Here is a 27,560-nt window from a genome sequence, read left to right on the forward strand (position 1 = left end):
CTCGCCCACCCTCTTGTCCCTCACTTGCCCAATCGCTTGCTTGTCCACCTCTGCTCGCTCTGCTGCCCCCTCCTCCCCCATTTTGCACACTGTCTCTAAAAGGTTCGCCATCACTGTCCTAGAGAAGTAATCTTGTTATCATACATGCAATCTAAATATAATTTTGCATGAGGGATGCTTTACTGATATAATCAGCTATCCCCATTTGCTGGGTTTAGAGGTGCAGAACCCCATGAAAGTGGAAGAACCATGAATAAATGAATAAATGTTTTTTACTAGAGAAAACATCTCTGGAGGTTTTTGTGTTTACTCTATAGTCAACACTTGCCAGAAGCTGACCATACAACTATGCTGGACGATCCACAAAAGCCCAAAAAAGTGTAGGAATCTCCAAGTATTCCAGAAAACATTGATTATAGAATTACTCTAGAGCAAGCATGGGCAAACTTCGGCCCTCCAGGTGTTTTGGACTTCAACTCCCACAATTCGGAATTGTGGGAATTGAAGTCCAAAACACTTGGAGGGCCAAAGTTTGCCCATGCCTGCTCTAGAGGATCTTGAGATTTCTAAAGAGAACATATTAATGAAATCTGTGAATAATCATAGAATAGTAGAGTTGGAAGAGACCTCATGGGCCATCCAGTCCAACCCCCTGCCAAGAAGCAGGAAATCGCATTCAAAGCACCCCCGACAGATGGCCATCCAGCCTCTGCTTAAAAGCCTCCAAGGAAGGAGCCTCCACCACAGCCCGGGGGAGAGAGTTCCACTGTCTAACAGCTCTCACAGTGAGGAAGTTCTTCCTGATGTTCAGGTGGAATCTCCTTTCCTGTAGTTTGAAGCCATTGTTCCGTGTCCTAGTCTGCAGGGCAGCAGAAAACAAGCTTGCTCCCTCCTCCCTATGACTTCCCTTCACGTATTTGTACATGGCTATCATGTCTCCTCTCAGCCTTCTCTTCTGGAGGCTAAACATGCCAAGCTCTTTAAGCCGCTCCTCATAGGGCTTGTTCTCCAGACCCTTAATCATTTTAGTCGCCCAAATAAATCTGTAAAAGTGAAGGGTTATCTGTTTCCCTAAATATAATTGAACTACTTATAGGCTATCATAACTTCTTTTGTGTGTATTTCAAAGAAAACAGAATCTTTGGTTTATAATGCTGTCTTTTTTTCCCTCAGGTGACAGCGCTGAGCTCTGAAAGGTGAAGCTTATATATTGAACACAGAGAGGTAGAAGCTCTAATCTATGCCAAGGTTATGTTAATCTTCTGGAAAATTGTTTTTCTTTCTTATTATTCATACCTCTCCATACACTAACTCCTTGAATATGTTTTTTTTTTGCTGAGTAACAATAAAATATTTGACAAGTGTATACATGAGAGTAAAGCTTTTATTTCTATTTACAAAAACAAAATAGCACATACACAGAACAATTGGAAAACCTTAACCACAAAGATATTCAAATTTGGGGGAAAAAACATTTAAGAGAAGCTTGCACCTAAAAAGCTTGGGTAAAAACTACACTGTGGCTAAAAAACGGGGGAACTTCCCGAAGGCTACACACTCATCATTCGAGGTGCAATACTCATGGACATCAGCTCTTGGAAGAGGAGCTTACAGGCGTACGGCATTCTCACCAGAGAAATCTGAAAAGGGAAGGTTGACAAATATTACAAAGAAATCTTACTTCGTTAAAAATACTGTACTTTAATGTGACCCTTTTAGACTCAAGGCAGCTCACACAATGAATAAACACGGCGAGCAAAAGTTAACACTAACAGAAAACAACAGAAGTAATATAATAATAATAATAATAATAATAATAATAATAATAATAATAATAACAACAACAACAACAACTACTACTACTACTACTTTATTTTTATACCCCGCCCCATCTCCCCGAAGGGACTCTGGGCGGTTTATATGGGGCAATATAGTGATCAATTCTGGCAGAACCAGTAAAGCCACCAAATTAAAACCAGCTTCACTGACATGGTAAGTTGTGGGAAATGAAGAAGATCTTTCTTTAGTATAAGTGGAATGGCAACCATATGACACTGGTGAGAAACATACATATATATATTCTTTTACTAAATAGGACCACCATCTAGAAGGGAAAGGGGGTATATTCAGACATATATTGCAAAAACAATTTATTCTTTCAAAACAGAATTCAGTTATCTTACTGCTATTGCAATAATTAGAGTTGTAAATATATATCTGAAGGAAAAAGAGAGCCACATCCGAAAGCCAGACTGGGATGATAATCAAAAGGAGTAATCCACATTATCTGCTTTACACTGGATTATTGGAGTCTACACTGCCATATAATCCAGTTCAAAGCAGATAATCTGGATTTTATATGGCAGTGTAGAAGGGGCCACTTCCATCAACTTTTTACATACCTGTGTCTTATTCCGGCAGCCCCTGCACTCATATGTGTGCGTCCTGGTATTTGCAATTGCCATTAAGCCACAGAGGTTGCACACGTGAACCTGATATGGGTCTGATGCTTCAAACAACCTTTCTCTTAGGAACTGGGCTGCTCCATGAGCAATCTGGCAGTCTCGTTCCATTTCTCCAAAACGGAGGCCACCATCACTGAGAAAAAGAAAAAACACATGATTCCAATTTTTTTTCCAAACTGGAAGGCTACCAATGTGCCTCACAGTTCCCAATAATGTAAGAAGCTACTGGAGCAACATTTGGACTAGATGCAATAAATGCTGTTTTTTTTACAGAACACCTGGAAAAACCCCATAGGAGTACCTCAAGATACTCGTTCTCTATATAGAAGTTCTAAATATAAAATGCATGAAAGGGAATCAGAAGGGATACTCTTTGTAAAATCATTAGAACAAATTTGTTTTGGTATGTAAGACATAATTTGTAAAATGTATGAGGATCCATTTTCGTGAGGATTTCTGTTTTTAATTTGCTTTTTTACAGCAATTTATCCTTTTGCACATATGGAAAATGTGAGAAAAAGCATAGGCAAAGCCCATGAGAAAATCTGAGACACCAAAAGATTTCAAGAGTAATGGAGTTTCAATGCTCAATGATGCATTTTTTTCTTGCACCAGTGGCAAGCTAAAAGCAAATAAACATACCGCGATCGACCTTCCATAGGTTGCCTGTTGAGGATCTGAATCGGCCCCCTGGCACGAGAATGAATCTTATCATCTACCATGTGTTTCAACCTCTGGTAGTAAGTAGGACCGATAAAAATCTGCGATGTTATTTTGCGACCTGTGAAGCCATTGTACAAAACCTAAAGAAAAAAAAATATTGAATGAACACCCAAATGGTAGTGAAAAATCTGATGAATGATAGGGCACAGTCAGGAATGTAATTGCTAGTGAGATCAGCATATACCTCATTTCCTCTCAGATGGTAACCATAATCAGAGAGCAAATTTGAAATCTTCTGCACATTGACCGCGTCATTGAAAGGTGTGGCATCACCTATTTCTCCCTTGTTTGCAGACACCTAAAAGAGGAAGTAAGGATATTACTTTTACTGAATAGAACAACCACCTAGAATGAAAAAAGGGCAAAACAGAATTCTGATATCTTACTGCTATTGCAATAATAAATTAGAGTTGTAAAAGGCAGCACAGTGTAGTAGAGACAAATCATTGGACTAAGACATAGGCAAGCTCTTGTTCAGTATTTTCCTGGGTGTGATGCTCATTGAGTCACCAAACATGAGGAGATGCTCTATTTAAAATGTTCTGAACTTACATAAGGAAAAGACTGATTAAAATATAAGGAAAATGTTTAAAGAGGAGCTACAGGTATCTGGCTTGTCAAGTCAAGATTCACGCAGAATGGATTCAAGTCTTTGCCTGCACCCAGATTAGCTCTGAATTGTGGCTTTAACTCTGTATTACAAAGTAAACACAGTCCAATTTACAACAAGAGATTGAAGTCAGGTTGCCTGCCTCGCAAAGGCTAGATATGCTGAATTCGGGTTCAAGCACTAATTCTTTGTCCATAATTCTGTCTCCAACAGTGATTAACCAAGTGTTCCGACCGTGGAAGCTCACAAACAGAGTAAGACCGGGGTGGGGGGGGACCTCAACTCCAAAGTGGCCACAGGTTCTTACCTTCCCTTGCAGACATTCAATCAAGTGACCAATTGTCATACGTGAAGGGATGGCATGGGGATTGATGATAATATCAGGGGTGATTCCCTCACAGGTGAAGGGCATATCCTAGAGAAAACAAAGGAAGATGACGGTCATGCTTCCTATCTTCAAAAGAAGAGCAACAAAACAGATCTTGAAGATTACAATCATGTCTTCTTTTCAACACAGTATGCACAATGTCGCTGGGCAAGCTGAAAAAATATTTTTTGTTCCAGCAGGCGTTTGATCCTTTTGGAATTTCCTCTTGTGTGTTGTGTGAAATTTTGTTTTTAGTGTGCTCTGCTTTTCCTGTATTTGTAAACATTGCTCATGGGGCTGTGAATCTGATCCAGAGATTTTCAGTTAGCTAGAATTCTACAACCCAACTTTTAACAAGGGCTGACTGCTAACAGTATATGAAGCTTTAGAGTGTATTTTTAATGCACTGGCTTCAGGTACATTTCCAGGTCCAATTTTCTCAGAGCTCTAGGTGTCCTAAGTCTAATACCATTACAATGACGTATTCTTTTGTGTGATCCTTCCTCTCTTCAAGATCCTGCTCGGAGCCAAGCAACATAAAGGGAAGAACTTTCTCAGTAGTGTCACACTTGCAGGTCACCCACGAGGACCATAAAGCCATTTTGATTGGCCAGCTCTGGTAGGCTTACAAGGATCAACCGGCCCTGAGGGCTGATCACCACCACTCACTACCCTTAGTAAAATGAGGACAATCAATGTATCTATCTTTTATGAATATAATAAAAGTCAAAATATGTATGTATGTATCTATTTTCCAAGATAGCTCCCACATCCAGAGAGCACTGTGACTCCCACCGACAATGGATCTGAATCACTTGACACACATATCCAGCATGACCAACTTTAAATATTGGAAAGGTTGGGGACAATGAAAGAGGGTTCTGGGAGTTGTATTTCACCTCCTATCCAGAGAGCCCTATGAACCCCACCAATAATGGATCTGGACCAAACTTGGCACACATACCCACCATGGCCAACTGCTGGTGGGGTTTGGGGGAACTGGTCGGGATGATGGGAGTTGTAGTTCACTCACATCTTTATGCATTTTCTAATGGGACCATTCAAATATCCAAAAACAAAAAATGAGAAAAGTCCAACCTGGGCATTGACGGGTACCTGCTAGTATCTATATCTATCTATATCTTCTATCTTCTATATCTATATCTATATCCATAATAAAAGTGAAAACCCATATGTGTGTATGTGGCACGAGTATCTGCTCACACAGACAGCCTCTGGCCTCCACAAACAGACTTTAGTACTGAATGCTGAGGAGCCACCAAGTCACTCTTTTCCACTGACATTGCGGTTACAGCAAGCTCCATGAACATGGAGCCCAAACCCTGCCAAAGTCCTTCCCAAACACTAAGAGCCACCACCCAAGGAATGTTTTCATTTGGGGACCATTTCATCCTAGATTTTGCATTTTCCTCCACCACAGGCAGGCAACCCAGGATTCTTCATTGGTGTGAAATTTGCATGACCCCGCCTATTGCCCTTCCCTTTCAAATCTGTCTGCATAACAAACAGAGCAGATCTGAGCACCAACTAAATTTCCTGGAGGAGTTTGAGCAATTGACTCCACATGGTGGAAGTTGTAGTTCACCCTGTATCAAGTCAGAGCACTGTGACTCCTACTGGAGAATTTAGAGGAGTTGTAGTTCACCTACACCCAGAACGCTATGAACCCAACAATGATGGGTCTAGACCAAACTTGCCATGCATACCTGATATGCCCAGATTTGAATACTGGTGGGTTTTGAGGGGAATTGGCCTGGACATTTGGGAGTAGTGGGTACTGGGATTTATTGTTCACCTGCAATTGAACCCTACCCATGATGGACCAGGACCAAACATGGCACACAGAGTCCCCATAACCAATAGAACATATTGGACAAGTTTGCGGGAAAGGGACTTATAGTTCACCTGCATCCAGAGAAACAGTGACCCCCCCCCCCCCCCCACCGACAATGGGCCAGGACCAGACTTCGCACAGAGAAGCCTCATGACCAACTGAATATACTACAGGGATTTGTGGGAATGGGCCTTGATTTTGGGAGTTGTAGTTCACCTGTATCCAAAGACCACTGAACCCAACAAATGACTGATCTGGACCACACTTGGTACACAGACCCAAAATGGCCAACTTTGAGTACTGGCAGGGTTTGGGGAGGATTGACCCATGATTCTGGGAATTGTAGTTTACCCACTCCAATAGAATACATAATAGAAGACAAATAATGCCTTTTCAAATAACCTGGGCACCACCGGGTCCTCAAGCTAATTCTAAATAAAACAAAGGGCAATAAATCCAGAATGATTTTCTGAATATGATTCTCTTTCCTATCATACAAACACAACTGGAGGCTTTTACCTCTTGTCTGTACTGGATACCACAGGTACCTTTCTGACCATGTCTGCTGGCAAACTTGTCTCCAATTTGTGGGATTCTTACAGAGCGCACCTGCAGACACAAGAAGACAATCAGTTGTTCAGCCTCATTGCTGGCTTTATCTTTGCTGACAGACTATCTCTACTACACTCACCTTAATTTTACAAAACTTGTATCCCTCCTGGTTCAAGGTAACCATGACTTGATCAACAATGCCAGTTTCACTAGTGCGCAGGAAAGTACTGCAATCTCGCTTGGTGTAACGGCGATTTGTGCTTTCCAGTTCATCTTCATTCTCCGGCAAAGTTACTGTCTTGCCAATGATGACGTCATCCCCCGATACACGCACACCAGGTGCAATTAAGCCGTCATCATCCAGTTTGTCATAGATGGCATGCCTCATCCCTACAGAAGTGAAACAGAAACAGTGTGCTCAGATCAGCCCTACATAACATTCAACCAACTAACTAAGCTGTGCATGACCATTATAAGCCCTTCAGAGACTCAGAAATTTCCCATTTTGCTGTTGTCTACACATGTCATCTATACACCGGGAGCCCCCGCTGAGCTGTTGAACTTGCTGACTGAAAGGTCTGTGGTTCAAATCCATGGAGTGGAGTGAGCTCCCACTGTTAGCCCCAGCTTCTGCCAACCTAGCAGTTCGAAAACATGCATATGTGAGTAAATCAATAGGTACCGCTCCAGCAGGAAGGTAACGGCGTTCCATGCAGTCATGCTGGCCACATGACCTTGGAGGTGTCTACTGACAACGCCAGCTCTTTGGCTTAGAAATGGAGATTAGCACCAACCCCCAAAGTCGGACACGACTGGATTTAATGTCGGGGGGAAAACCTTTACCTTATAAATGGCTTAGCATAATACATACTTTATTAATACATAAATAATACATATATATTTAGTTTGTGTGTATATATATACACACACACACACACACACATTATAAATAGGGCAAAAATTTATGTTCCCCTTCAGCAAATGTGGTAGGTAAACTCAGATGAAAACTCAGCACATTTTCTAAATTGGAAAGCTCTGAATTGGAACTCTATTTATGCACTATATTTTGTGGCAACAATCCATGAAATCTCAAAAAACTTTACATGCATGCAAGCACTGGGAAAGGAAGTGTGTATATATTTGGGGGGGGCATGGAGATGCCACTTCAGATTTATGCAAACCAACCTGAAAGAAATCTTTGGTTCTTTAGAAGTTATTTCTATTACTTTTACTGACAATCTGTTAGGGACCATTTGAAAGTTTCCCATGATTCAAGAACTACTGAACTGCCATGAACCATATTAGCAATAACCTTGTGCCAGAGATTTGTTCATGGGGCTCTATGCCAACAGAACAGATTGAGAACTATAAACTGTTCTCTGCAATTTTATAGGAATATAATTATAAAATTCCAATACAGAGCAGTCACCTGTTAGCCCAATTTCGAACTGTCGTTATGTCTACACTTACCTTGGCACGTTTCACGAGTAGGCTTCTCAAACACTTCTTCTTGGTCAAATCCTTTCTTGGATTCTTGCTCTTTGTATGAACGATAGAACACAGACCTGGTGGAAAAAAATTAAAATACCATCAGATCCATGTCCAATAGCATTCTTTCATTTCAGATGATGGGTATAGTTGGGCATGATTTAACATGACATGGTAAAGTGAAGAAGCAGGAAAAGGAGAGTGCAATATGAATTTAATTAAGGGGAACATGCTAAAATACACCTCTATCAGCAAAGAAATCTTTCCACAGAAGAATAAGATCTGGGATTGTAAAGTGATCGGCAATTCAATGACAGTTACAGTCATGTCCATGTGCCTGCCCCAAGGTTTTCCTCTCTCTGCTTTAAATATCTCCTTGGATTCTGTTTGTTAATGCACTGGCCTAGATGGACTGCCTAGCAACCTGCATGTACACAGTGCTCCCAAAATATGCCTACACCCTCACCAACATCCAGGTCAGAAAAAGTCCAAGAAACATAGCAAAGATGAAAAAGATTTAGATGTGCTGGCCTACTAGAAGGACAATATCTTTGTGTAGAACTGCAAGACGTGATTCAAGAAAGCATATGAAATTATTTTAGATATACAGTGTTTCCCCCGATACTTCGCGGTTCGCTTATTGCGGACGCGCTTTTTCGCGGGGAAACTGGGATATATTTAAACATTATTTTAATTGTTATGTGTCCTCCACGAGTCCCGCCCCCTCTTCCGAGTCCTCCATGTTTCCCGGCGTGGCCCAGCTGGAGCGGAGGAAGAAGCCAGACCTGGCCGCCTCTTCCAGGCTCTTGCTGCCGCCGCTGGCCTTCACTCTCTCACCCACCATCCCATGCTCACTCATCCGGCAGGGCAACATGGCAGGTCCAGAGCAAGGGCCCAGCTGGCGCTGGTAGGGAAGGGTTCACTAGCTCCCTGGGGCTTGCAAGGGGGGAAAAGGCCACATAACTATTAAAATAATGTATAAATATTAAAATTAAAATAGTGCCCCTACTTTGTGGATTTCCACTTATTGCGGAAGGTCCTGGAACGAAACCCCCGCGATAAGTGAGGGAACACTGTACTCTAAGGATTACATATGGATCCTCAATTTTAGCATAGCCAGACCTGAAAAAGCCTCTGTCAACAGCAGAACGATTCATGATAACAGAGTCTTCTTGATTATATCCAGTGTATGAAGCTATAGCCACAATCGAGTTGATGCCTGTAAGAAATTCACAAATATCCATCAGTATCATACTCACACAATCACCTATTCTGGTTTTTTGCATTAATCTTTTTAGAACTTACTTAGTATAAAGGACGTATAATAACAGAACCAGTGTGGTGTAGTGGTTCAAGTGTTGGATATCTAGAGGAACTTGGACAAGTCACATTCTCTCATCCTCAATAAAGGCAAAGGCAAAGGCACTGCCCCCCCCCCCCAACAAATCTTGCCAAGAAAACCCCATGGTAAGTTTGCCTTAGGGTCAATATGAGTCACAAACTACCCGAAGGCACACAACTATAACATCCCATACTGAAGTATTGATTTCCATAATAAACAACAGTTGCAAGACTTTTTAAGTCATAAAATGTATACAGCACCCCCAGGTGGAGAAATCTAGTAGTGTGCTCATGAAATAGAATTGTCATATCTCTGGGAAAGCTGGGAAGAAATGTGCTAGCAATTGAACATGTTTCCTTCCACCCCCAGAACTGTCACTTAATGTTTTTCCCATCTGCTGAACTCTCCAAATACTTGTCTTCTGGTCCTTGCTCAGAGAAAATGACTGGGAAACCATGACTGCCTTCTTATTATGATCCATCACAAACTTAATAATTTTTATTTCTTTTCCAGCTAACTATAGAAAACAGCTAATACTCCAGAGCTATCGTAATGAAAACGTGAGAAACAAGTGATCAAACTTACTAAGTTAATCTTAAATTAAAGTAACAATAGTTATACTCTTGGCTAGCTATTCCAGTTAAGATCAGAAGTGCATATATTTTCATTAAACAAAATGTAATTGCAAAGGAATATTATAATAAAGTTTTTTAAGGAGCCCCAGAAGTGAAAGGATATTAGTAAACCTCCTGCCATTCCCAGTGTTAAAAGTCTCAAAGTTGCTGCCATCAAAATGGCTACAGCACTGGATCTAGTTTATCAATTATATTTGATATCTGTACTTTTGAACCTAGAGAGGTCTGGATCTCTTGGAAATGCAGTCAGCCTCCCTGATTGCCAACTCAAGATCTAAGGAGGTTTGGAGAAATATATGTGTATACTACAAGATCTGCTTACAGCTCCTCAGTTCCAGGCGCATAGTAGTGGAGAACTGACATGGTTCTCAAATAGGCTCAGGTGACTGTGTTTGCTTATGCTCAATAGCAACTCACAAACCTACCTGCTGGCAACTCTCTGAATCTCAGATATTCCATAGATCGCGTAGTCACAAGGGGCTTCTGTGGATAATACAACACATGGGCAAGTGTATCCATTCGAACATGAAAATTGGTGATATAAACACCCATGGCCTGTTTGCCCATAGCAGATTGGTAGGTATTCCTAGGAGACTATAAAGGTGAAAAAACAAAAATTATAAGGTGGCAAAAACCTTCTCCATATCTATTAACATTTAAGCATATATAAAACATTACACACTCTGCCAGAGGTTAGTTCTAAGTCTTACAAACCTGATTGTGATCTGGAAATGGGATAATGGAGGCACAGACTCCTAGGATCATGGATGGGTGAATCTCACAGTGTGTGTAAGTTGAACAGTATGCAATCCCTTTCTCCTGCAGGTCATCTGGAGTCATGGCCAACATAACAGTCTCCTCTTCTAGCGTGTCAATGTATTCCACTACACCACTGGCCACCAAGTCCTGCCAACTAAACAACAGACCTCAATTATTACAGGGCTAACAATAATTTGCTATTAGACATTATACTTTGGCAATTTGCGGTGTCTTGATGTCACCAGAGTCGCTATTTCTACTCAAACATTAGGACTTCCTTCTCCTTTCCTTACCCCTGAAGCCTCACTATCTGTCCTGTGGGATTCCTCAATCAATGAGAGAAGATTTTGAGGGTGTTAACTGCATTCAGGGAAGGAAAAACCATTCATTTTTCCCACCATAGCTGCTGATGGGAGCTGCCTTACTGGCAGAATATATTAATACCGTCCTTTTGTTCTCATGTTTACCTCATCCCAAGCCCCTTTCTCATGATAATAATCCCAACTTGTTTACCTCTCCTCCAGTTTATATTCCTCACTATATGCACTTTCTTCTGGCCCAGTTCATTTTTGTGAACTTTCTCTGGTTTTTATCTATGTTTTATTGTAAATGTGATTTTAATATGTTTTATAGATTTGTTTTTATATTGTCATGTCTTTTACACTGTCTGTAACTATCTGGGCTTGGCCCCATGTAAGCCGCCCCAAGTTCCTTTGGGGAGATGGAGGCGGGGTATAAAAATAAAGTTACTATTGTTGTTGTTGTTGTTGTTGTTGTGTTTAATTAATGACTGGATAGCATTTCAGAGTTCCTAGACAAACTTTAATAAACTGCAGCTTATAGCTAAGTACTTGGAATGTAGACGGTTGATTATGCAATCTTTATAGTTCTGCGTGTCTTAGTTTTGGAGTTGTCTAGAGGTGTCTTCCAATTACTAATAAACTGTTTTTCTACTTGTGACTGGCTTGGCCTTTACCCCCCTCCAGCAGCCAAAAGTGAAAGGAAAGAGAGGGAAGGGAGTGTTAGCCAGCTGGTATACTCACTCTTAAATTCTCTAGTTCAATGTAGACAAAGTTAATTGGGAAGTAAAAAAACTTGACACAAATTGAGGAGGTTCCCAATTTTCACTCTTTTTTCAAGTCGAATTATTATACTAATGGAAGGACTGCTTGAAAGCTGGGGCAAATTTCACAAAGAAGCTAAGATGGCAGTCCGAGTCTCTGTCTTATGTGTGACCAATATTCCCTTCTGGATTCACGGATCACTAAGATGCATCTTGGCTCATATGGATCATTCTTCATCTCCTTCTACGCCGAGGAGTTACTACCAATTTCAGAGCTCCAAAACCAGCTTTTAACTGCAAATTGCTTGCTTCCCACATTGAGACAAAGTGAGAGAGAACTTTTGACTCTCTACCACACCCTCAAAGTGATGAATTTCATGTTTATACTTTGCTCCCAGTTCCAAAATATTTAAATATGTATGTACATGCAAATATAGGTAGTGTATTCCAAAGTCTGGGGATAATATCAAAATACTTTTGGTCCTAACCATTTCAGATAAGGAATACTCAACCTGTATCTCTTTCGTAGGCAGTGAATAACAGCTATATGCATGTACCCACTTCCTTGACAATGAAAATTTGTAGACTGAGACACTAATCCAACCCTACTGTTAGAGAAGTATGACAAAGCAACAGACTCCTTCTGAAATCCAGACAAAGAAATAAATATTGTATCCAGAAGTTCAAAAAAAGTTCATAGTTAGCACACAGCAATATTGATGGCTGAAATATTAAATCTTTGCTGCCAGGAGCAGTCTGGTTCAGCATGGTGCCATTAGTCTGTTTTGTAACAGGATGATTATTCAAGCAAGAAACTCTGGTTAGTTGCCCCACAGTTGTCATTTTGGATAAGAATCAAATAGAACAATTAACACAGCCCAAAAACACATGCTGAGTCAGGACACTGCCTTTATTGCAGGCCTCTCCAAAATAGTAGCAAAACTAGTATAAACAAAAAGTCATACTGAATTTATGCTGCATAAGTTCTTCTACAATACATCCAAATTAACCTCAGAAGGGGCTGCAAGAAAGGTAGTCAGATTTGACATAAAGTGAAATGTTTAGGACACCAAGTATGCCACACCCAAAATCACACTAGAGAGCCAGCATGTTACAGCATTGCAACACAATTTTTATTCCTGGGTTATAAGTGTATTTTTCTAATTGCTTCTATCATAAATCATGGAAAAGATTTATTAAATTGCAAACGCTTTGTTTTTGCAGAACATCCTGCAGCACATTTTGCTATAATTTTTCAATGAATATCTCATCAAGTCTCAACTAACTCAGCATAGCTTGTGGCAATCACAAAAATGAAGTTTCTGGAGTAAAACAACTATTTTCAAAGTAAGTACCATACAACTAAACAGAAATAACACTTTCAAACCAGGAACAGAAAAAAGTTATCTCTGAAGCGAGAAAAATTCGACAAGGCAAAGAAATAGTAACCGGTGTCAAAGAGTCCAAACGGCTGTAAGATCCTGGCTTAGTTTTGGAGCTGAAATGGAAATGTTACATAATGTCATCAGTGTTACAGTCTGCATGCATTCATGGAAATCCTTGGGCACAACACACTGATTCAGACCAAGAGGAAGGAAATGACAGATCTCTTCGGAAAAAAATGTTGTCGGAAAACTCTGATACGATTGCCATATGTCAAACTCTACTTGAACAACAGCAGCAAAAAATCATATTCCGGATGAGAAGCTTTGAGTTCTCATACATAACAGGTGACTGATACAGGATAACCTTTTAACTCCTACCTGTTTACTTGTAGCGCTGTAATGCACATATTGGGTAATGCAACTTCCCTCTCCAAAGCCCTTTTCTAATTATCACATCAAACTGCTTCCCTTGCCATGAAGCTATCACAAATGCTGATGGAAAATAAAAAGGCAAGTATACTTTCCTTCAAAAGCAAACAAAATGCCATCAGGAGTATCCTACCTGTAGTTGTTATATTCACGTTCCTTCAATTGGTCAATATGCCTCTTCTTCAGAAGCAACTTTTGTTTTTCCACAATCAGAAGTGGCCGACAAATCCTGCCAGCATCAGTGTAAATGCGAATTTCTCGCTCTCGGATATCCCTGATCATTGACACCTATATAAGTAAATACTCATATCAAAAACAATGATATAACTACAGATCAGCCAAAAACTAGTTTTTTAGCAGAAGACATTTAATATACAAATTTTCATTTGTAAATGCATTCATTCCAAACAAACCAAACCAATCTTATCAACAATATCTGTATCAAGCACAATGTTTATACACTAATTAATTTTGCATGTATTGCATTCCATCTTGTAGAACTAAAATCACAATCCAATATCCACCTCTGACACAATGATGTCCATCTGACGACGCAATTTTCTCAGAGTATTCATCAGTTGTTCTGGGTCTTTGTGAATTCCAACCCAACATCCATTTACAAAGATCTTTGTAGCACTAAAGAGAAGAAAAAGCTATATGAGAAGGCTGTCCCCAGACTGAGCTACGGGGAGTTTCTTGAGATTCAACTCCCTTTTATACTTACTCTGCAATGGCTGCTGGAGAGATTTCTTCCAGGTTTTCCATGCTCCATTCTTCTAAAAATTCCAGAATAGGGGATGGCTGGGATCCCACAGAAATATAGGCCATGAGAGCAAGATTCTTCACAAGTCCCACAGCATGACCCTGAGAAAACACGTCATTTCTTGTAACTCAATCATCTTCATATCCATAAGACATTCCAATCTGTACCTTATTTATCAAACCAAATTTATGTTTTAAAAAGCCTCAACTAACCATAGTGCAAAAAAATTGCATGATATGGAAGTTCCACAATATGCAGAATTTTTTGTAAGTTTGAAATTATATATTCTGCTCAGAAAGCAAGTGCCTTGGCTATTGGACCTCACTGTCACCCTGCTTAAGGATTTATCCTAAAACTTGCTCAGCATTCTACTTTGAAATGTAAGAGAAGACTAATAATGAATGGCAGGCAATTGTTTTTTACATCAAACCCTCAGGCTTCTCAAAGTTAAGGTTCTTCAATGTATAGATCAGTAACAGAAATATATTAACTTTGAGAAGCCTGAGGGTTTGATGTAAAAAACATTTTTTTTTAGATAATCAAGTTTCATTACAAAGCCTAAAAATAAAACTGCCACTGCAGAGGAAAATATATGGATAGGTACACAGTCATATACACACGTTATACACTTATTTTGATCTAATCTGTTCATTACCTCTGGGGTTTCGGCAGGACAGATCATTCCCCACAATGTGTTGTGTAATTGCCTGGGCTTTGCTAATTTACCATCTCTGCCGATAGGGGAATTCAAACGACGCAAGTGGGAAAGCGTAGATGCAAAGGTGAGTCGGTTCAAGACCTTCAAAAGGAATGCAACCAAGAAAACGTTTAGGTGTAAACATGAGACACATAGTTTAGACCTTGACAAAGTAAAAAAAAAAGACTACCTTCCTAAAGCAAGAATTATTGTGGACATTAATTTGAAGCATTTATCATATGAAACATAAGCATTACAGTTTACAAGATGAATAGAAATAACTTCAGAGGCAGCAAATGAGCAAATGGCAGCAGATAGCAAATATGGACTCAACTGTCTGGCAGATTACAGTTGAAGTTTGATTTGTTAAAATGTACAATTTATAGTTCCACTGTTATAGCAGACAAAAGAAAACTCTGACCAATTTCCTGGTATTAATAAAATTATAATAAATCTGCTTGACAGCTTCTGCTATAAACTTCTTTTTGTGTCAGAAGCGACTTAAGAAACTGCAAGTCTATTCTGGTGTGAGAGAATTGGCCATCTGGAAGGATGTTGCGCAGGAGACTCCTGGATGTTTTACCATCCTGTGAGAGGCTTCTCTCATGTCGCTGCATGGGAAGGTGGAGCTGACAGGTGGGAGCTCACTCCATTCCCCAGATTTGAGCTGCCGACCTTTCGGTCAGCAGTCCTGACTATGAATTACAACACAGAAGAAGGAAATCCAGACTTCTGTTAAAACTAAGGACACTGCCTGAAGACAACACAAATCTAGCTGACTCCTCAGCCATCCCTCAATTATCACAAAATATTATTTTGTATCTCCTGCAGAGGTGGACTGGGATGTAGAAATGTGAAGAACAAAAGGGTGAAAAAAACCAGGAAAAATGGGAGGGTGGGATTTCATCTTTCCAAGCTTTTCTTCTTTCAAAACTATTTTCTCCAAAATGAAAAGATAGATTATAGAATATTTTACTTTATTAAGATAAATTAAATGTTTAAGATCAGTTTTTCATTTATTCATGGAAGGTTTTCATATATTTACTTCCCAAAACTGTTTATAAAAAAATCACTAGGAGGATTAGTATATAACTATGTACAATGTAAGATCGTTGCAATTCCTGGACTTGGTTTTCTTTTCTCGGTTCTTTTTATGGGAATGAGTGCTCTACACATGCTTGACATTATGGCAGAGTAAAGAGACTAAATCAATTTCTTAATTTTGCTCATTCTAATGATTTTTTTTCTGTCATAGGTTATTGTTGGGTTTTGGTTTGTTGTTGGTTTTGAGTTGTTATTGTTTGCCTCCTCCACATAAACTGGCAAAAATCAAACTTTTCCCTTGCAGTTCAGATGTTCTTTATAGAGTTTAAGACTTGTTAGATTTATTGGTGAGACAAATATTTTTTTAATTGTATCTTTCATTTGTAACAACTTCCTGGCATTAACCATACTTTTAATATTCAAAACATGAGAACTTTGCATCAAATAAAATTAAACACAGTAATTTTATGTTCCAAAGGGATTAAGGTTAGTAAACTATATTGCAATTATACTTTTTCCCCAGAAATTTCAATTGCCCTGCCCAAATAGAGACTTCTCTCCCTCCCCAGTGCTTCAAAACTTCCAGAAATTTGACTTCTCTTGTGGGATGGGGCGGAAAAGTCACCATACTGATACAAAATGCAGCTGGCATCCAAAACTGTTTGGATGAATGTTCTATTTCAAAGGGATAGTGAAGAATAAGGATGGTGATGCTGCCAAAGGGAAGGGGAATCTAAGAGCAGAAATGCTGAGATCATTAGAAGCGAAGCTCAGAACAGAGCAATGGATGGATAAAGAAGGGAAAGAGGTGACAGAGGCAGCAATTCATGCAGAAGAAGGACTTACAAGACTTTTGAGAACAGAATGGGTTATCGAAGGTTTTCATGGCTGGAATCACCGGGTTGCTGTGAGTTTTCCACTGTCCATGTTCCAGAAGCATTCTCTCCTGACATTTTGCCTACATCTATGGCAGGCATCCTCAGAGGTTGTGCTTCTGAAACATAGCATACAGGCTGGAAGACTCACAGCAACCCAGAATGGATTATTTCTCTTGAAGAAAGAGAACCATATAAAATAAAATTTCATGCAATGATTTCAACCAACAAACCAAATGATTGTGTGTTGCTTAACAAAATTCCAGTGAAACAACAGAAACATCATCTTTTCAAATAAACAAAATAGACTGGAAGAAAGCTTACTTGAGATACTCCAGCTCTGGCCTGATGAGCTTTCTTCTGGTCTCCCCAGTTCCCTGTAGCCAAGGAGTATTTCAGCCCATCTGATATAATCCTGGTTTTAATTGCTAGCTCCAAGTTAAAATCTTTCCCTCTGTCAATAAACTTCTGTGCATATATTCTAACTTCCTTCAGCAAGTTTTTAAACATTCTGTTGAAGAAATCAGAAAAATGAATTCTAATATGCATTGCAACACATGACTGCAACAACAAGCACCCATTGGCATTCCTTAGCAATGAGAGACATAAAGCCTGACACTGGAATTAATATTTAATCAGGTAGTTAAATCCTCCATTTCCCATATAGTACCCAAACCATCTTACACTACACATTAAAAACAATATAGCTAAAGCAGTCTGAAATACAAAAATTAGAAAAGCATTTTGCATAATCCACTTAAAACATTAAAACAGTTAAAGCCCATCAAAACCATTTATCTCAGTGGAGTTGCGGTGACACAATGGGTTAAACCCAGCTTGTGCCAGCTGCACTGCCAACCTGAAGATAGGGTTGCTGACCTGAAGGTTTCCGGTTTGAATCCAGGAAACGGGGTGAGCTCCTGTCTGTCAGCACTAGCTTGTGAGGCCATGAGAGAAGCCTCCCAGCAGGATGGTAATGCATCTGGGCATCCCATGGGCAACGTCTCTGTAGACGGCCAATTCTCTCACACCAGAAGTGATTACAGTATTTCTCAAGTTGTTTCTGACATAATAAACAAAAAAATCTCAGTGGACAACTCCAGTTTTAGTATTATTGTATCCAGTGTCTAATATTGCAGTTATCAATTTTATTTACACTCTGTCTCTCACCCAAAACTGGGACTCAGAGGACAGTGGGACAATGTGAAAATACTTCCTGTCATTTGCTTTCTCTATACCAGGGATCAAAGCCAAATTTTACTCTCCCTCCTTACAACTGTAGGCAGAATCATGTTTTTGGCTGAAAATGTAATCTGCATATGACTGGAAACCGCTTTCAACTTTCTTGGGCTTCACGGGCAGTGTTTATGGTTTGGGGGAACTGGCAAGATGTCAAATTTGGGGCAAATTTGGAACAATTTTCACTAGCTATTGTAAAAATAAGCTGGGTGAATAAGAGTCACAAAAAGACCTTTTGGGTCACATGTGGTCTATGGAAAACTCTTCATTCCTGATTTACACTATGCATAGTTTTATGGCAGCCAAACTACAAATTAATGTGGGGAAAGGCTACTTAATGAGGCCTTGGCTAAACTCACAGATTGCTCTGAATTCTGAATTCAGTCCAGCTGAAAGGGAGATGTCCAAAGAAAGGTATAGGAAATTTAGCTTCCTCTCAACCTTTTTCCAGTACCATATTCCAGGATCCTAGCCAATACTGGCTAAGATTAAGAAACAACAGAACTTCCTATACTCACCCTCTGAACAAGAAAGCAAGTAATGGCCCTGCAAGATCCAGCCGTTTGTTGCCGTAGTGATCTCTGTCATCCAACTCCCTTCTCCCCAAGGCTGCCAGCAATAACCTATGAACCATGTACCTGAAAGACAAAAGATTAAAGTTTTAAGATAGTCAAGACAAGTCATTTACAAATTTCTGCCACTCCAAAGATATAGAAAAAAGTGGAAAGCTATCTTGCTTGTCTGGAATAAAGCATTCGGCTGCTTTGGCTATCAAATTAGCTTTGGCTGCATGCCTTTCTAAAACATAAGCAATGGAATTGTAAGTATATTTTGTTTTAAATTACATCATTTGGAGCAGGTATTTTTTAAAAAAATCTAACAATGCATCATATGGATAAATTGTGTGGCTTATGCTATGCTTGTAAAAGAAACAGTTTCCATGTGTGGCAATATTACTTATTTTGACATACCCAAGAAAATAAGCCTTTTTGGTTTCACAAAAGTCACTGACACCAACATGTGGAAGCATCTCTTTCTGCAAAACCTCTTTTGCATACTTGATCCTTTTCTCTTTGGTGACACCAGGCTTTGCACCTCTTGAACCAATGAAATTGAGGGCAACATTCTGTTCCTGGATGACAAATGCTTCATCTAAAGAAGGTTTAACCTGATATGCACAGGAAAAAAAGTGATGCTATCAGCCCGAGAAGCTTCCTGAAATCTTTAGCAGTTAAATATAACAAATGTATATTCCCAAGAGTGGTCCATAAATTTAAATTATCTGCAATCAACTTTGTACTTTAGCTTTCATAATATTAGAGAATTGTATTTCTGAAACACACACTGCTCTATGTCAAAATTGGTAGATAAAATCAATAAACATTACCATTTCCATCATCTCAGGATCTTCAAAGTCATAAATTATATGCTCCAAGATGTCTCTGTCAGAGACAAACCCTAAGGCACGAAAGACAATAATGATGGGGACTTCCTGTTTGATGTACGGCAATGTTGCTACAATGCGCTGCCCTATGGCACTCTTCTTTGCACCCTAAGGATAACAACAGACACATTTTGAGCATATTTGCATTCAAACACCATAAATTAATGTATTAATATCAAATATATTGTTAAGTCAAGCAAATATGAAACTCCATATAGTAGAGTCTCGCTTATCCAACATAAACGGGCCAGCAGAATGTTGGATAAGCGAAAATGTTAATATAATAAGGAGATATTAAGGAAAAGCCTATTAAACATCAAGTTAAATTATGATTTTACAAATTAAGCACCAAAACATCACAATGTGTTGAAAACATTGACTACTAAAAGGCAGACTGCATTGGATAATACAGAACGTTAGATAAGCGAAGGTTGGATAAATGAAACTCTACTGTATATTATAACAAAAGTTATCTTCCCCACTTTGACATACATAGAACAAGCAATTACCATATACACTCGAGTAGAAGCCGATGTATAAGCCAAGGCACCTAATTTTACCAAACAAACTAGGAAAACTTATTGACCCGAGTATAAGATGAGAGTGAGAAATGCAACATCTACTGGTGAATTTCAAAATAAAAATAAAAATAGATACCAATAAAATTACATCAATTCTCCTTACCCTCTCCTTATCCCACATAAATTTCCATTAACTGATGTTTTATTAAAAATTCTTACCTGTCCACCTCTAGCCAGCATGCTAACCCATATCGTACTTGTGGGCCGAGAAGAATTCTCCAAGCAGGAACGGCATTCTCCTGTGTATGCATATTTAGAATCCTTCTTTGCAAACACATATACTGTGTTTGTAGCCATTTTCTCCTGAGCAATCAGAACCTGTTCAGAGAATACAAACAAGGTTACAGACACTATTGTCAAGTTAATGTTTGTAAATTAGACACTTTTAGGATCTTGGCTTTAAAAGCAGGGATGAGAATCAGGCAGTTCACCCAAAGCTAAAAGACTGTGACTGCCAGTATTCCTCACCTTAGCCAACTGTGTTGACTAAGATGGCTGGAAATTGCAGTTCAGCAACAACAGGACATTTGCCACCCAATTCCAATATATAGTGGAGAGACCATCACATCTAAGTCAGAAACCAGAATAAAGAGTTTTGATAGAACAAATATAGGACATGCTTTGGCTCAAGTTTTTTTTAAAAATGTTAGAATCCAAATGCCCTTTCAGGAAACATAGAGATCACTTAGTGCCTTGAACAAAATCTCTATCTTTCAGCTTAAACTCTTTTATTTTTTGTTCTAAGTAGAAAATATAATTGAATGACCCAAACCGTGTTCTCATAATAGGCTCAGCATTCTGGAGCACTGCATGGTGATAACTAAGTGGAACAGTGGGACTTCATTCTTATATTCAAGAAGGATGACACAGCCTTAAAAGTAAACACATGACTGGCTAAGCTGACTGAAGCCACCATGCAGCAAAGATATGGAACTTTCTGTATAGAGTATTTCTTTTTCAGAATTCTTACTCCTTACCTTTTCTGATCCATTAATAATAAAATAGCCACCAGGATCAAGAGGGCACTCATTCAGTTGACAAAGATCACGGTCAGTCAAGCCATTTAACAAGCAATATGTGGATCGCAGCATGATAGGGATCTTTCCTATAAATGTTTTTTGATGTTGTGTCTGTAATTGATCCTCTCCTTCTTTTACAACTGTCTTAGTTATGTCCACATACAATGGAGCAGAGTACCTTGGAAAAAGAAGTTGAACAGAACTGTAATTATACAGGTAATTTCCTAAGTAATTTAAATAATACCAGTTCAAGCTTGCATCTTTTGTATTACTGCACTGTATTTATGACACTGATAACAAGTGAGCCATCACCATATATCATCCCTAGATATAAAAGCTGTAGTTTCTTACGTGAGGTTTCTCAGTCTCGCTTCATTTGGCATCATAGGTGAAGGGGCGCCATCTCTTTCCCAATGTGTAGGCTTGGATAGATAAATTTGCTCAAATTTCAGAAGATAGCGGGGCTGAAAATGTCCCAAAACACATGGATTTGATTAGACATTTTACGGAACATGACAAGTGGCAGCTTATACAATCATTTTCATTCTATTTCTCTATTATTAGCTAGACTAAGTGTGTGTGAAAATATAGGAATGTATAAAAGGCAAGCTGAGCAGAAGCAAGTCTGGGCATGGGTGGGAGTGCCAAGGAGGGCAGTACCGGGTATTTTCAGCCAGCATGTACTCCTCCTGGCGCATCTGCATCAGAAGAGCAGGCTGATGATTCACTAGGAACAAGCAGCATTGGCACATGGCCCCTCCTCTGGCACTATGAAGTTAGACCTGATTTGGTGATGCTCCCATCTCCATTTCACCATCTTCTTCCTCAGCCTCACGACAGAAAGTAGTTCAATATATCAACTTTGTTTTTTTTTTAAAAAATCTGGTCTTCATATGAAAAAATATATAATTCATCATGCTCAGACAATTTCTAATGAAATCACAGACACCAAAGAGATGGATAGATACGTTTCTGATAAGTGTATGGGGAAAATTGCTTATGCTTCCTGGGACATAAATAGTAAAATGATTTGTTTCTTAATTACTGTCTTATTGTTTTGCATGCCATTTTTCATTGCTGGTATCTAGACTCAGTTAATAGGTTTGATGAAAGGCAACAAGTGGATTTATTTTTGGGAGTTTGGTGTACAGACCCTTCAAATGGGATTTTACTTTCCTTGAACAAGCAGGTGCAAATGTTTTGGAAAGTTGCTGGATCTAATCTTGCCACTAGCAACAAAAGGGAAGCAAATTCGACTTTATTTAGTTGTCTAGGCTGGTTTAATGAGAAGCATGCCTAAAAGGTGGCCTGCAGAATTTGGCTCCTAATGGGTACATTAGTCGTTTAGTCTTGGTTATTATGTGTTTTACTGTATGCTATGTTTTAATTGCTTATTTTATTTGATTGTTGTATTGTTGTTTTTAACTCTATATATCCATTTGTAACTGTTATATTTTGTTTCTGTTTTGGGCATGGCCCGAGGTTAGCCACCCCGAGTCTCTTCGGGGAGATGGTGGCGGGATAGAAAAATAAAGTGTTGTTGTTGTTGTTGTTGTTGTTATTATTATTATTATTATTAATTACAACCTTGTAAGATTTCTAAGAGCTCTGAATTGGTTACCTATTAACTACAGTGCATTGATATGTCCCTATAATCCTCCAAATGGCTTGGGACCAAAATACCTTCTTCTACCAGTCTATCACTTGACAAAAAAAGCCTTTTCTGTGGTGGCATCCCATTTATGAAACACCTTCCCTAAACTGCTATAAACAAAAGACCAACACTTTGGATTCATTTCATCATCACATCAAAACTTACTGGCTCTTCTACTTCGCCTGTAGCATGTTGAGCTTCTGCTTGCAGATCAATGGGTGGGGCATCTTCAACAATTCTTTGCACGGACATCTGAATGAACTCATCAAATGAATCAAGCTGCTGACGGACCAAGCCTTTTTCATCAAAGTAAGAGCTTTGCAAAACAAGTTAGAATAAATGAGCATTACCACTCAGAATAACAACATATTCCAAAATAGTTTCTTCAAATATCTTCCCTAGAACTCCTTGATTAATATAAAAATGTTGGTCAACTGCACAAGAGCTCCAAAGCAGAAGTACATTGTCTTCAGATTCACATGAACATTGTAATGCATATACCTTTAGAAGAACAATTTCCTCCAGTATGAAACTTGAAACATACCACTACTGTTTTCTGTGGAATATATTATGGATAGGTTCTTCTCTTCAGTGAAATTCAACCAACTTTAAAAAGTGCTTATTTTGGAGTGAATCTGAATTATTTCCTATTTTTTATTTGAACACTTACCTGATGACAATCCAGCATGCTTCTTGCCACAAGTCTGGGGTGATTTCATCATCATCTTCATCATATTGCATATCTGCGAAGAAAACGCAAAACCCAATATTTTTGTGGTAATTTTTGCAATCATTTCAGTGCAAATATTTTCACAACATATATGGGGATAATATATGACTCGCTTTTATTTCTAAAATTACAAACATTATTTCTTTAGGTCTCAGCAAAGGCCTTGCCCAGGCCTACCATTCAAGAATCTTACAAAGACTGGAGATGCGATTCCCTCTGTGGAAATACTAAACCAAGATCTGAAGTCACATTTATATGAAGGCATTTCATATGTCTAATTGTAATACTTGCCGAAGAATTAAGAATACAGCACTAGGTACAATTATGAATATATCACAATAAAGTAAGGGGAGTTGGAACAACTAAAAATGCTCATAATTGCTCTATAAGACAGCACTGTATAAAGCAGATCAATGACTTTCAAAAAAAAATCAGACTCCCTATTCCAGCTGTGTTGCATACTAGTTGAAAAAGTGGAAACAACTGCATGTAGTGCAGGATACTCATAGTTTGCACTGGATTATCATGATAATGTAAATGTTAAAGGTTCTATCTGTAGGATTGGGTTCAGCACCCTGGACACCTCCTTAAAGGTTTAAATTGAAATTGAGAGTGAATTTTCTGCCCAACTGACTTGGAGAGCAAGCTGTTTTCACTCTGGAAAGATGAAACCTTTGTTAGAGGCCAAATGTGGCTGAACTTCTCTGGTTATCCAGGCTGAGTCTCATGTGTGGAATACCCTGTCTTAGAGGTGTCCCTGAGCTATGTACAGAGCAGCTGTTGAATTCCTTAAACTTGCCCTTCCCATGACACCAGGGAGTTTAGAAGCACTTGGCTCTTTGACAAGCCTGGTTGACCATTTTATTAAATTGTAAATTGTAAAGCATCCGTCAAACACCTTTTCACCACTTCCACTGAATGAGCCCTTTCCCAAAGGGCTCTGTTGCTACAGAGTTGAGATCTGAATTTGTAATGAACTGTAACTGGAAAAAATGCTCCTTTTAATTCACTTTATTGTATGCCATGCTGAGATCTTAGTGTAGTGGATGGAATAATATTACTTATTACTTTTCCATTATCCAGGCATAGACCACTAGAGGAGGATACTTCATTCATGGGGCGGAGAGTGGGTTGAAGGAGTAAAACCATTTCCACCTGTTTTCCTTGTTATTCCCTCCATGCATGTCCATGTCATGGAAACAACCTTTATTTATGATATGGGAAATGGGATGGGGAATAACCAGTGAAAAGGGGGGGGGGGAATGGTTTTTCTCCTTCAACTCCCTCCACCCCCATAAAATGAAATATCCTTCTCTCTCAAGCGGCCCCCTAGTCGCCTCCGCCTGGATAATAGAACAATATCCATTATTTTAACCAACTAATTTAAATCATAAATTATGATGTGAATCTGCCTTGTTTCAGTAATTAGGATAAATCTCAATTTGGCCAGGCTATGTCACCATTAACAGGTAGCTAAGTTAATCCTTAAAGGTGTTCAGAGTTTTCCATGGGTTTTGCAAGCATTGTATCACAGACCTTCCCTCTATTGCAGATTGGGGGTGTGTGAGTAATTTGGCTAAGGCCACTCAGGATATCTATGGCTCCTTCCACAAAGTTGTATAGAATCCACACTGAACTGGATTATATGGCAGTGTGGACTCAGATAATCCAGTTAAAAGCAGATTTGTGGATTATCTGCCTTGATATACTGGGTTATACAGCTGTGTGGAAGGGAGCTAGATCTCTCTATTTATCTATCTACTTATCAGTATATGTGTACTTTGGTTGCCTTGGTACCACAAATAATTGAGGGGTTGGAACCTTTTGGGCCCAAAATTGAAGGAAAGAAAAGGATCAAAGGATTATCTGACATATAATCCAATTCAGTGTGGATTTTATACAGCTGTGTGAAAGGGACCCTAGTAGTAGTCAATCTGCATCATTCCTTTTCTTTCCCAGTCACATCACAGAGGCCACTTCACTTGGCAATGGATTGGCCATTTCTAAGTGAAGTGGACTCTGTGATGTGACTGGGAAAGAAAAGGAATGATGCAGATTGATCTGGGTTATATGGCTGTGTGCAAGGGCCCTAGGTGACATGAAGGTGAGGGTGGGAGGAAGGAAACAAAAAATAAGAGAAAGAAAGGAAAGGAAACAATGGAAAGGGTGGAAAAATAGGAGGGGAGAAAGAAGGGAAGCGAAAGATAGGAAAAAGGGACAAAGGAAGGAAAGGATGAAAGGAAATGGAAGAGAAAGGAAAAAGAAAATGAGAAAGAGAGAGAAGTTGGCGGAAGTGCAAGAGAAAAAGTAATGGAAGAAGGAACAAAAGGTATAAGAGAGGGACCAGGCTTATGAGAGAAATGGAGGGAGGAAGGAAAGGAACTACAATTGGGATGTTTAGCCTCTTAGACCTTACGGTGCGCCATCTCACCCCGTGACCCGCCACTGAAGAACTAATACTAGCCTTGGTTGCTGTGAGTTTCCCTGGCTGTATGGCCATGTTCCAGAAGCATTCTCTCCTGACGTTTCACACACATCTATGGCACGCATCCTCAAGAAGTTGTGAGGTCCAATGTCAGAACCTCTGAGGATGCGTCCATAGATGTGCGTCCATAGATGTGGGCGAAACGTCAGGAGAGAATGCTTCTGGAACATGGCCATACTGCCCAGAAAACTCACAACAACTCAGTGATTCCGGTCATGAAAACTTTCGACAACACAAAACCTGCCTTCTTTTAGAGAGCAGGAGTTCTGTGGCCATTGCTGCGCTGATACAAGGGACAGGGACACACTTGGGCTCTTCCAGGAGCATCGTTGCTCTTCAGCCGCCCCAAAGAGGAAGGCGAAGCGCATCAGGAGAACCTCTCCCGCCTTCCCCTCGCCCTCCAACTTCCCTCAGCAGGGCCTCACCTTCGTCCGCGTCGTACATCCTGGCGGCGGCAAGTCAAGCGCTCAGTAGCAGAAAACACAGGCAGAGAACGTCGCTCGACAGAAAGCACCAGCTTACGGTCGCGTTTCCCAGGCACTTCCGTCCCACTTCCAAACGTCACTTCCGTTCACTCCAGACAGCGCCTTGTGGTGTGTTTCCTGAGCCTCGGCGCCTGCGCAGTGGGTTGAAGCGAGAATTGTGCGCGCGATGAGGTAATGCCAAAGAAGGCTTTATAGACCTTGCCTGCTATAGACAATCGTGGAGGTAAAGTCCAAAACATCCGGAGGACCGAAGTTTGCCCTTGCCTGCCATAGACATCAGTGGAGAACAACACTCAGAAGACAGGGGAATTCCAGGCAAGAAACAAATCAGGGCCAGTTAACACCTCCCAACAAAGGATTCCCCAGACTGGAAGCAGCCCGGCTTTGAAGCTGCGAGGCTATTCAATGCTAATCAAGGTGGCTAATTGCAACATTCACACTTGCCTCCAACAGACAAGAGTTCTTTCTCCCTCCCTGTACCTTCCAAAGATATATAAACCTTACTTGCCTAGTTTCCAACAGATCCCAGGACCTCTGAGGATGCCTGCCATGGATGTGGGTGAAACGTTAGGAGAGATTGCTTCTGGAACATGGCCATACAGCCCGGAAGACTCATCAACCCTGTGATTCCAGCCATGAAAGCCTTCGACGACACAAATAAAGACATGAGTATGACACAGCAAACGAGACATATATGCTGGATTTCGTATCACAGAATCACACTTCCCAAGCGTTTAGGACTGTGTGATATAGCCTTCGACAAATAAAGTACAGTAGAGTCTCACTTATCCAACATAAACGGGCCGGCAGAATGTTGGATAAGCGAATATGTTGGATAATAAGGAGGCATTAAGGAAAAGCCTATTAAACA

General features: G+C 39.8%; 2 protein-coding genes across 2 annotated transcripts in view; one reads left to right on the forward strand and one right to left on the reverse strand.

Moving 5' to 3' along the window:
* The window catches only part of igfbp7 (insulin like growth factor binding protein 7), a 37,900-nt gene extending 36,534 nt beyond the window's left edge, over positions 1-1,366 (forward strand). Inside the window, exon 5 of the mRNA XM_062971703.1 lies at positions 1,174-1,366. Coding sequence (XP_062827773.1) covers positions 1,174-1,193 — 20 coding nt within the window. The 3' untranslated portion in view covers positions 1,194-1,366. The remainder of the gene's footprint in view (positions 1-1,173) is intronic.
* polr2b (RNA polymerase II subunit B) lies at positions 1,367-26,799 on the reverse strand. Its single transcript, XM_003224643.4, has 25 exons — positions 26,630-26,799; positions 23,660-23,732; positions 23,155-23,305; positions 21,687-21,799; positions 21,294-21,513; positions 20,476-20,634; positions 19,679-19,843; positions 19,263-19,459; positions 18,810-18,929; positions 17,377-17,563; positions 15,092-15,235; positions 14,398-14,537; positions 14,198-14,309; positions 13,807-13,961; positions 10,752-10,950; positions 10,463-10,631; positions 9,183-9,279; positions 8,043-8,137; positions 6,712-6,962; positions 6,540-6,629; positions 4,106-4,213; positions 3,373-3,486; positions 3,108-3,268; positions 2,403-2,598; positions 1,367-1,640 (listed from the first exon to the last, which is right to left on the reverse strand). Exons 1-25 carry the CDS (start codon positions 26,646-26,648, stop codon positions 1,551-1,553), a joined length of 3,525 nt encoding a protein of 1,174 aa, XP_003224691.1. The 5' UTR covers positions 26,649-26,799; the 3' UTR covers positions 1,367-1,550.
* Positions 26,800-27,560: the final 761 nt, after the last annotated feature.

Source organism: Anolis carolinensis, chromosome 2 (assembly GCF_035594765.1).
Source record: "Anolis carolinensis isolate JA03-04 chromosome 2, rAnoCar3.1.pri, whole genome shotgun sequence".
NCBI classification, from domain to species: Eukaryota; Metazoa; Chordata; class Lepidosauria; order Squamata; family Dactyloidae; genus Anolis; species Anolis carolinensis.

What these genes read in the sequence shown, in the direction of transcription:
- polr2b (XM_003224643.4), bottom strand. An exon ending in CCAGAGCTGGAGTATCTCAA is followed by an intron (nt 15,236 to 17,376) that starts GTAAGCTTTCTT and finishes TTCCTTTTGAAG; the next exon opens with GTCTTGAACCGACTCACCTT. An exon ending in GTCCTGCCGAAACCCCAGAG is followed by an intron (nt 14,538 to 15,091) that starts GTAATGAACAGA and finishes GTGTTTTCTCAG; the next exon opens with GGTCATGCTGTGGGACTTGT.